General features: G+C 37.5%; 1 protein-coding gene across 1 annotated transcript in view; it reads right to left on the bottom strand.

Annotated features, from left to right (window-relative positions):
- The window catches only part of FBN2 (fibrillin 2), a 156,549-nt gene that overhangs the window by 103,319 nt on the left and 41,174 nt on the right, over window positions 1-12,056 (bottom strand). Inside the window, exon 7 of the mRNA XM_061475626.1 lies at window positions 8,548-8,673. Within this exon, the coding sequence (XP_061331610.1) occupies window positions 8,548-8,673 (126 nt within the window). The remainder of the gene's footprint in view (window positions 1-8,547; window positions 8,674-12,056) is intronic.

Below are 12,056 nucleotides of genomic sequence, written 5' to 3'. Positions count from 1 at the left end.
CCATCATCTCAGCTGTGGAAAAACTGTCCCAGGACCTCAAACAATTGAGGGACGATCTATCTGATTTATCCAGCTCCTCACGTGTACCAACACACATCTGAGCTATTAACAAAAGCCGTCCTACTGAGGAGATACAGGAGGTACAGGAGGTATATGCCGTGGGGTACCCTATGGTTTTACCTGCAGGATCACGGAGAAGACATGACAAAGTGGGATGGAAAACCTACTTCAGCTTTGGAGGCATGGGTGAGTGAATTGAAGAGGGAAGCAAGGGCCAAGACTGATCATCCCATGAGAGCTACGGCTTCAGTTTCTGGTGAGCAGTTTCCCAGATGGAGCGGAAGAGCTGATTTTACTCCAGCTCCTGTGATAACGAAGAATAATCCCTTTTACCACGACCTAAGCGTCCAACGCTGTGATGACCATTGGAGGGGCCCTGCCTCCAGCCAGGTGGAGGTAGGGGACAATCAGATTTACTGGACTGTGTGGATCAGATGGCCTGGCACATCAGTCCCACAGAAGTATAAAGCTCTAGTAGATACCGGTGCACAGTGTACCTTGATGCCGTCAAGGGGTGGAACCCATCTATATTTCTGGAGTGACAGGAGGATCCCAAGAGTTGACTGTGATGGAGGCTGAAATCAGCCTGACTGGGAGGGAATGGCAAAAGCACCTTATTGTGACTGGTCCAGAGGCTCCATGCATCCTCAGCATAGACTACCTCAAGAGAGGGTACTTCAAAGACCCAAAAGGGTACCGATGGGCTTTTGGTATTGCTGCTTTGGAGATGGAGGAAATTGAGCAGCTGTCCACCTTGCCTGGTCTCTCAGAGGATCCTTCAGTTGTGGGGTTGCTGCAGCAAGTGCCAATTGCGACCACAACAGTGCACCGGCGGCAATATTGCACCAACCGAGACTCCCTGATTCCCATCCATCAGCTGATCCGTAGACTGGAGAGTCAGGGGGTGATCAGCAGGACCTGGGAGCGGAGAAGGGGAGAGCCCTGGGGGGATGGGGGTCCTCTATTGTTCTCAGCCCAGCACCACTCACTGGGAGTGAGTGAACAAGCTGTCTGGCTAGGGTTTAAACCACGACAGTGCGGTATTAATTTAAATCAGCTTTCATACTGTGAAACAAAGATCTAATCAAAAAAGACTGTTGAACCCACACTGTCATGTCAAATAATACAGGAGAAGCACCAGAAAGAGTGTATGACAGAAATTATCTTGTGATGACACTGTGAAGGTCTTCACATTCCTTTCAAGAAAACCTTGGGACCCCACTACCCATTCTTTGTACTTTTCCACAGACCTATCATATCCTTGGACTTGTCACTCTAGTAATTCTCTTGAGATGAATGACTAATTGAGAAATAGTTCTTAGGAGGCTTTTACGTGATAAAGACTTTGCTCCCTCCCTTTCTTACATTCTCCACACACTCAAAGAAAATGAACAGTGTCAAAAAAATCTGGTGCACACAGGGACTATGTTAAAAAGGTTAACTCCCCACTGTGGGAAGGTCCACATATGAAGAACTCCCTTTGGATATGAATCTACAGAAAGCACCTTCTACTGAGAGGAAAGTGAAGTTTTGCCACAACACCACTAAGACTATGCAAACTATTCTTTGCAAAATGAAGGTATGAATGAAACATTCCCTTTCCCACTAGCATGTCACTTGGAGTATCAGGAGTATCATTGCAGAAAAGACAATTTATCTTACAGGTAACATGTCTTCAGAATTCCTAACTAGTCCACACATATAAGCATCCTGTGGAATTTGTTGTTGTTTTATACTATGTAATAGAATCAGAGAAAGTGAAAACTTTGTCTTTTTACAAGGTTATTTAAGCAATTTATAGGATGAAGAAATTTTAAATTTTACATTAAAAGAGTTACAAAATGATGAAAACTACTTCCCACATTTCAGACATCTGCTCTAAGATGTACAAAGCAACATGTCATTTTTGCTAAATCAAAACACTTTTAAGAAATAATGCTTTCACTTAGGACTTCATAACTACCTACTGCAGAGATTTCAGAATTCCAAATGATGGTATAAATAAAACTCCATTAATTCCACAGAAAATCTCTGAAATCTTGCATTGATTTACCATATTAAAGACAACAATAATGTGGTGAACTACTTACCACCTGATTTAATTAATGCAATGAAACTATGTGTACAAATGAAAACAGAACCAGAACTGGTGCATGTCTTACTGAGATCTTTCATGCAGCACAGATCTTTCACAGCCCATAAGTCTTTTAAACATGAATACTGTCTTCTGTATGCAGACACAGTCTGAAACAGGAGTGAAAACTGGATGAAATGAGGACTCTGTGGGAAGAACTTACTTTTTATGGAAAGTGACGCCTTCCCAATGGCAGTCACTGGAAGCTCATGCAAGAAAACTCCCTTTTTACCATCCCTTAAAACACACCTTTGATTTCTAGGGGATACTACACAACCCTTTTTCATCAATACTGCAGTGGTTCCAAAAATAAACTCCAAGACTAATTACAAAGTTCATAGGCACCCAAGCTTTGATGAAGAGATTAGCAACATGGTGACAGTTTATCACCATGGAAGTACTGTCTGAGATGCAAATGCTGTACACATGAATCAGATGGCACAAAGCTGGTAGCAACTGCCAGCAGTGATACATGAGCAAGTTCAATTTAAGAATCCATGTGCTAGGAATATAGTGTTTTCAAATATCTGTTTCATTCAAGTTTTCATTCAGCAAGTTTGCCAATGACACGAAGCTGTGTGGTTCGGTTCATACACTGGAGGGCAGGAATACCATCCAGTGGGACACTGACACACTTGAGAGGTGGGCCAATGCCAGGCTCATGAAGTTCAACCAAGCTAAATACAAGGTCCTACACCTGTTTCAGGGCAATCCCAAGCACAGCTACAGGTTGGGCAGAGAAGAGATTCAGAGCAGTCCTGTGGAGAAGGACTTGTGGGTGTTGGTTGATGAGAGACTGAACATGAGCTGGCTTCAGTGTGTGCTTGCAGCCCAGAAACCCTGGGCTGTATCAAAAGGAGCATGACCAACAGGTCGAAGGAGGTGATCCTGCCCCTCTACTCTGCTCTCATGAGATCCCACTTGAAAGTACTGTGTGCAGTTCTGGTGTCCTCAACATAAGAAGGACATGGAGCCGTTGGAGCAAGTAGAGAGGAGGCCATGAGGATGACAAGGGGGCTGGAGCATCTCCCCTTTGAAGACAGTTGGGGCTGTTCATATGAAGGGAGCCTACAAGGATGCTGGAGAGGGACTCTTCATCAGAGACTCTAGCAATAGGACAAGGGATAACGGGTTTAAATTTGAACAGGGGAAGTTCAGGTTAGATATAAGGAAGAAGTTCTTTACTGTGAGGGTTGTGAGGCACTGGAAGAGGCTGCCCAAAGAGCCATGGGTGACATGGTCTAGTGTGAGGCCCATGGCTGGGTGGTTGGAACTAGATGATCTTTCAACCTTATTATTTTCTTCCTTACTAGATCCTTTCCAACCCTAACTATTCTGTGATTCTATTGAGTCAGTCACTCTCTTACAGAGGTTTTTTAACCTTGTAGGCTTAATAGCTTTTTTTTTTTTTAATAACTGAGGTGCAACAGCAGCTACTATATATGAGAATAAATAAACATAAGAAAAACAAATCTTTAAAAATCTGACTACTAAAAGCAAGCACGCACTTAAAAACTGGAAGTTTTCTCTTCGTTTTTACTTTTCTTGGCACAGGTACCTGTCACTTTAAAGGCAGTAATCCTAATTACAAGAACACAACACCTGATTTTCTATCAAAGGAAACCAAATTCTAAACTCGTTGGTCATACAGCACAAAGCCTACTGAAGTAGTGTGTAGGTGGAGTCTGGAGCACTGGCAAGACAGATGAAGAAAGTAGTAAGCCACTTCTGCAAAGCTTCAAGACATAGACCATCCTTCTCACCTGGCTACATGCACAGGAGCTTAACAGTGTCTAGGGCTCTTGTCCAAGAGTGACAGGGGGCTGGGAAGGGAACAAGTACCTTCCTGAAATTTGGGCAATGACCAGAGTGGAAAGAATACTCCAGTCATCCCCACGCAGAGAAAAAAGCCTCTTTTTTTAACCAATTAACATGGAGAACCCTTCTGTAAGAAAAATCTTCTTACTTACTGGAGTACTGAGTCAATGGATTTTTTTGTTTCACTAGTTTTTAAGCTAAATCTCTGTCTTTCCTTCCTCCTCCCTGGTTCTTGCATGTGCAATTCTTTCAACAAAATCTCCATTGCTTGTGACTGGAAATTCTGAGACTTTACCTCAGAAAGACCTATTTTTAGGATGGCTGACTGGGGGGACTCTCTTCCCTTCCTCAAAAATACATAAATTAATGGTCCTAGGGAAAATGGTTCAAAGATAGTAAGGGGAGACACTGTTTTAAAGGTGAAAAACACTGGTGGCATGAATGGCTGTGGTTCCAATTATTGCACATGAGATGAGAAAGCAGTCTTAATCTGAGAACCAATGTGTGGCATAAACTTCGCAGGTGTGAGCATTAATAGGTGAATCTGCCAATAAAAACCCCAGGCTGACTACCTGTCATCCAGAATTCATGACTATTACTGCTACAGTAAGCAGGAATTTATGACTAACTGAATTAAAAGTCCCAGAAAAAGTGCTCTCAACTGCTGAGCTCTGAAAAAAGGCTCCTTGAAAATAGTTTTAGTCCACAGTAATACCTGGTAGTATCAAATCTGAATAACACAGAATGTAATGAAATTATACATTCAAGCATGAAAACCAGAAATAGAATGGCTTCTTTTAAAAGGCTCTTTGCATTTTAGTGCCATGTTTAAAAAAAAATAAAAATTAAAAAAAAAATAGCCTTTGTCATACAGTCCTAGTTCTTTGATGTCAATGGTACAATATTTTGGAAGAGCGTCAGAGCTATCATAGCTCCTATAGTACCTTTGATTTTAAAGGGTGTCATAACTACATTTATTCAAGGAGTATGATGTATTTTCAATTTGAGAAGAGTAAGTGAAACACATTTATTAGATCTTTGAAGAACTAATAAGTAGTAGTCAATCTCATATGTAAATCAGTAAGAACAACTGAAAGCTTTCAGTTTATCTATATATAATCCATCTCCAAACAAAAGATGCAAGTTCCATTAATTCTGAAAGATAATGTCCTAAAAATTAACAGAATATCATTCCTAAAAAGACAATGAAAGCTTAATACATTGTGTTTGCATTTTATGTCAAAAAAGAGAAGGGTATGGGGTTTTCTTTTGTTCATTTAACACATCATATGAGTGCTCCAGATCCCTTAAATCCTCTTCACTGATACACAATTGCCATTAACATCTGAAAGGTTAGTGACAGTAAACTGTAATCAGAGGCTCAAAATAAATGCAATAAACTTACTGTATACCTTTTTGGCATTTGATTGGGTTCTTTTTAAATAAATACAGGAATATAATGCAAGCAAAAAGCCCAGGAAAGCAGTATTTACTGCTTAGCACAGTTCTAGCAAAATCCATTATGACACAAAAAGCACAACATGAACATTCCTACTTACTCTAACAGTAGCTGTTATTTCCAAAAGGAACCACAGGAGAAAAAATACAAACCCGCAAAATACATCAGGATGTTTGAGGGCAAAGGATATCAAATACCTCCTTATTAAGTAGAAGACTTAATAAGGAAGGTCTGAATATTAGTGTAAAATTCCAGCCTCTGCCTCTGAATACTGGAGCCTTGCCTGGCTACTGACTCCAACTTGGATTTTGTCCTTTGTAGTTAGTAACTAATACTCGATCTAGTTTTCCATACTTAAAGAAAAAAGTGAGCAAAATACTCCATACTATATCATGTTTTAAATAAAAAAATGCATTAAAGCTCTCCTTCCCAATGGCCTAATCCATATATATAAATGAGGTAACTTCACTGAAATGATGAGTCCCACTAACTGAAAGTATAATTATTTAAAGGACTGGCTATAGTTCCATCCTGTAAATCTGACACTGACAGATAATGAATTCTCAAAGCTTTTATACATATATATACACACATATATATGTGTGTGTGTATATGTGTAAACATATATATATATATATATATATATATATATATAAAGAGCCCGATTAAAACTAGGCTTGGCTTCCATTCTTGTTCTATTCTTGGAATAATGTATAATTTTGGTATAATTTGGTATAATTTTGGCATTACCACCTTGGCTATGAAACATGGGGAAATAGACAAGAAACGGTTTTATCATTTTTGGTTTGGTTTTGGTTTTGGCTTTTTCCCCAGGAAAAGAAAAAAAGGTACAAACTGGGCACTATGGGTTTGTGGGTTGTTATTTGCATAATTCCCTGTGAGGAAGTACATGACCAGGGAAGCTAGTGAGGAAGCTGTGAACAGGGACTAATTAGTATCTAACTTCTGCCATGGGCAGTGGCGGCAGGGGCTTAAAAGAAATAAAGCCAGCACATGTGACCTGTTCTTCAGTAAGCTGCCAACAATGCAGGAAATGAAAATCCATTTATTACTGAACTATGAAATAACAGCAACTATTTCAGAATCCAGATACTATTTCACTTTTATTATACACTGTCCCATAAGAATCACAGATTTTTAAGCAAATATGTGTTAAAACTGAACTAACTTTTTCCTGTGGACACTATCAGGGAGAACTGCTGAATAACATTTTTTACAAATAAAGTGGAGCTTTACACAGGTTAAAGAAGCAGAATGCAAAGAATGCTTTCATTATTGTTTTCAGAAGGAAGGAAACATATCACAAAAAAGTTCTTCTTTAGGTGTCAAAGCTGGAGTTCAAATGCCAGGCAGAAACATAACATACATAATATGACTGGCATTGTTTTTGATCTCTATTAAAACAGCTATTTGATGTATTTTAACTGCATCCTTGCCTGAGAGGAGGTATCAGGTCTCCTCCACAGGGAGCTCTTTAGGGTTAACAGCAGTAAAGCATGAGCACTGTTGGGGACAGATTACAGACACCATCAGTGATCAAGGCAAGTGTCTTCTGATCAAGTAGGCAACTGTAACAGCAGCTGGGTTTTTTTGCTATTAGCAATGAATAGAAAGGGATGATTCTTTCTTTGTGCTTCTTTCCACATAGAGGGAGAGGAGAAAACAGTGTTTCTGCAAGGCTCCTGGTGTTCCCTTTTAAAATGGTTCAAATGGATCTTCTTTCCCTGTGAACATCACTGCTTCCTGCAAAGCCCTAAACCTCTGTGCGTACCTATCAGCATGCTTTTGTATACAGTTAGGTAAATAAACATGCACATATGCACAGACACACACACAACTGCCCCTATTCCTACTCAAGCATGGTAAGAAAAGCTCTATTTCTATGGGTGCCGTTCTACTTCTTGTAAACTGAAGGTTTCAACAAGAAACAGCCAGGTTTCCTCTAGAAAAACTCCGGACAGGAATACCATTGTGTATTGCACAGAAATTGAAACTAGTCAGCATAAAAAAAAAGACAAAACAAAAAAAAAAAACAGAAGGAGGTGGAGGACAGGACCAGAGAAAAATAACTTCGAATATCGTTTTTACTTACACTTCGGTATTACTTGCAACGAAAACAAGTGAAAATGCAACATTTTCACTTATAAAGTGTGATTTTCAAACTGATTGTATTACTTAATTTTTCTGTGAATTCTGTATTGTAAGCAAAACTAAGGGAAACTCTGAGACAGCTTCCAAAATTGGTCACAAACCATGTCTTTGTTTGTAACTGAATACTAAGTATAATGTAATTTGGTAACATACTTAAATTGCTGCCTAATCATAAGCCAAAGCCTTGAACAAGCAGTCCCTCTTATCTGTGCAATTTGAATGTGAAGGTACCTACTTGTTGGGATGAAGTTGGAGAGGTCTAATTTCTTTTGAAGGCATGGCAATTTCAGTCAAATCAGTGAAGTCTTCATCAAATCCACAAAACCTCACCATTTTTGCATCATATAAATTTATGCAGAATCGTTGTTTTTAATTGTATGAACACGTTTACTGAATAAACATGGTCTATGTTTATTAAACTATGCTTATTAAACACAGTCTACGCTATCAAACATGGGTTTTTATCTAAAAAAGAAGGACATTTCCTATGTTTTTTTACTTACCCAGGCTCTTCAACACCAAGTGTAAGAGAAGTAATTTCTTACACCCATTGTTAAAACTGCCAAAGTTGCTTTTCATGCTCTTTTCAGTAGGCTGAAAATACCTACATCTGTATTGGAGTATTTTGGATATTTTTGAGAAAACAAACAAAATCCTAGTAACTCACTTGCAGTTATATGCTGTTAACAGATGCACTCTTTATCAACAGTACTAAATTTTGAAACAGGATAAACACTGTCTTTATGTGCATAAGTCAGACAGAAAAAAAAATCTAAGGCAAAATAGACCAAAGTAGAAACAGACCCTGCAACTATTCAGAACCTTTTATTTCATTAAATTCCATTCCATTTTAATGCTTTACTTAACTATTTTTTTAGATATTTTCTATGACAACATCACTTACCTTCACACTTTTGAGTTGCCTCATTCTGCTTGTGACCAGCAGGACACTTACACTCATACGAACCTACTGTATTCATACAGTTTCCTCCTTGGCAGACTCCAGGGATAGCCTGGCATTCATCAACATCTACAAAGACAAAAAAGAATGATTACTTGGCATGAGATACAAAATTTCATCATGAATTTTGCTGATAGACAGAAAGCTCTGAAATTATTCTTAAAAATAACGAAAGCAAACCCCAGCATATTCCTCTGCTTCAGCCACTAATATAAAATACAGCAATAACAGCAGTAATGTGACCCAAATCTCCATGTGTGTTGTGTTTAATTCCACATAAGCTCAAAATGTACTACATGCAGAGATCAATTTAATACCATTTTCTATTCCTGGATTATAATTAAGTATGGAATTCAATCATAAGTTAAAGCAATACACTGCCTAACAAAATAAAACCCACAATTTTATTTCATTCCTTTCTCTATTATGATTAAAATACCTATTTAAGATAGGTACTTTTTCCTAAGATTTTTCATTAGTGCCAAATAAAGAAATAATACTAACCATTATCTTATTTCCATTTCAAGAAATGGAAAATTTTCTGTTAGCTTGCATGCAGTATTAAATGAAGCAGCTGGTAAACTTTATTTAACATGCAGAAGAAATCGCCTCTTTCCTCTTAACACTCATGTTCATTTTTTTTTATGCCATTTTCTTTATGCCTACTTTTTCCCACAGTTATCTCTTTGCCACTCAATGTAGAGAACAGCAAGATACAGATGGGGTAGGACAACCATATTAATAGTAGAAAAAAGTATTCCTTTTCAGGAGGATGTTCATTATGTCAAGGCCCCCACAAGACACTGAAATTCCACTCGAGTTTGTGGATTATCAGGTTTTGGTTTTGTTACTCCTAATGTTTGTGCTATAGATAAAACCTTGTCTATCCACCTATTTTTTCATTTAAGCAGGTATAGTTTCTCATAGTCCAGGAAGAAGGCACAGATTTATAATTTTTTTTTTTTACTTATTTTAACCACTGGGCTTGGGTTTAACTTGGAGAAGTTTGCATTTAGGTCGTGAATCTCTGCTGATTTAATTAGCACCATACTGTGTCCAACAGATTGGAAATGGATTTAGGACTCAGAAGTACAAACTTTCTGCAAGCATTTTTTTTTTTTAAATAAATAAATAGTGCTTGGTACAATCTAGTTGGTCTGGAAAGTGAACTTTTCACCTCTGAAGTATTTTAAGAAAGTTGAACATGATTTAGCAACATTAGCCAGAAAATAGGTTCTATCATTTATTCACACTCAGCCCATTCAGTAGCTCCCTTCTTAATAAGACTAATATGGCGTTTGACTTTTGACCCTTAGGCCTCAAACGGCATTCATTATATTCAGCATGCCTGTGCCTTGTGTCAGTTATTAATGCTTATTTAAATTAAGCCAACTGTGTCAGCAGATCAGTGGTTAAAAATAACTACTGCATATCTTTCACAGTTCTGTAAGTCACAGATGTCAAATAATAAATGGCAGTAGCAGAAGTAGCAGCAGGAAAGGAGTACTTCCCAGAAACAAAATTGTAACGCTGAAGTTTCAAAGTAAATAAAAGTTTAAGATCTACTGATTCCATTAATTTCTTTCAATTCCAATCCTGTATTTTTAAAAGGACAAATAAATGCGAAGTCTGAAAAGCTGATCCCAAGCATAGAGCTTGTCCAGTGAAGAAAGCACAAATGATATCACTATGCAAGGTGAGATCCTACAGATCTTTGAATCACATGTACTACCTTGCTTTTCTCTGTTAACGTCAATCTTAATTTGTGAGGGCTTATGCATTAACTATTGTGAGTCATATTAAACTCCAAAGATAGTAAGTATATTCAACTTCAATGTTAGCTTAAAAATAAACAGTCCAAGCCCGATGTTTGGGTTTTTTTTGTAAGTATCACTTTTTTGATAAAAAACTAAGTTTGTTGTAATATACCATTACTGTTTTGGAGCTGAGAAAGGACAAAAGTATTTTCTTAAAAGGGCATATTGTATGAATTGCTTCCTAAATGCCCTTTTAAGATACAAGAATATTTTTTTCTGAAAATACAAGAAATTTGAAATGAAGGCTATTTTATTTACTTTGTTGTACCTTTTGACAGTCAGGCTACGCCACAGAGGAGTTTCAGCATTATTAATTATCCATTTATTTATTTTTTTAAACCCCAACCACATTAACACAATAAACTTTTTGCCATAAACAGAAAATCAGATTAATAATTCTTTAGATATATTTCTGTATATAAAGGTTCAATATGCTATAGATTCAGTAGAAAGTTTCCATGTGTTCAAAGGTTTGATAATATTTGGAAGTGAAAAAAGGTTCTTCACTTTTGCAGTTTTCTCTGCAAAATGCCTGCGGGATTTGCACAGCTAACTTTCAATATGGACCTCTGTAAACACAGCCAAAATCAGCTTCCCTTTCTGATGAGTGGACTCTGTAGAACCAAAAAGCTCAGGGAAAATAAATTCTCTCATATTTTATACATAAATATTGGAGAATGCACTTTTCATTTGCAATGCTAGTAATAACAATTACCCAGATAGAAATTTCCTCTCAAACTGAATAGCCACAATTCCTGTTCAAGAAATGACTGAATAGGAGTTGTTGGGGGGAGGAGGGAGAAGAAACAAACAAACAAGAAAACAACATCCCCCCCCCAAAAAAAAAACACAAAACAACTCACAAAACAACTCACAAAAAACAAACAAACAAAAAAAAAAGGATTAATTTTGATTGGTTTTGCTTCTTTAATTTTTAGAAAGCTGTTCATGGCAAAAATGAAACAGCACCACCATCATAATGTTCTACACAAGCACATTACTCAGGGAATATAATTAATCTTGAAAAGGTGCTAAACAGCCATTTCTGATTCACTAAGATTGCAACATGGGCATCCTGTGAAGAGTAGGAGAAACTTCATACTCGGAAGTCAAATTTTGTCATCCTCTTTGATATGTAATGCACATTGAAATTATAACCTATATTCCGATAGTATAGCTTGCAAGTTGTACTGATTTTGACATGTCCATATCAACTTCTGAACTAGGCTATCTGCTGATTCATTCACTTAAAAAATGCCAAGCATTCAAACTATGGACTGTGTGATTCTGGTCTAATCAATATGTGAGAAAATTACAGTTTTACTGAATACCAAGGCGGGGTTTGTGTTCATTTAACAAAAGTCTCTGTAAATCTGAGAAAAAAAAAAAGCAGAAAGAAAAGAATTAAAAAAACATTACCCAGATCACTGTATCCATTACTAAAACCCGCAGGGAAAATATTTAATACCAGTCTCATTTGGCCTTTCAGATAGGAGTTATCACACTTAGAGAAGAACTGTTTCCTGAATTGCTAATACTCTCCTCTTTTTAAATTTTCTGTAGCACATTCCACCTCCCAGAGCTCTACCTTGACTCTTTTATTTTCCTCTTCACAGTTCACCTCTGTGCAGTCAT

The sequence above is a fragment of the Pezoporus flaviventris genome, unplaced genomic scaffold, assembly GCF_033815535.1.
Source record: "Pezoporus flaviventris isolate CSIRO_AGI_PZ_B2104156 unplaced genomic scaffold, CSIRO_AGI_Pfla_v1 ptg000086l, whole genome shotgun sequence".
Lineage (NCBI taxonomy): Eukaryota > Metazoa > Chordata > Aves > Psittaciformes > Psittacidae > Pezoporus > Pezoporus flaviventris.
This window is presented reverse-complemented; position numbering and strand designations above follow the sequence as displayed.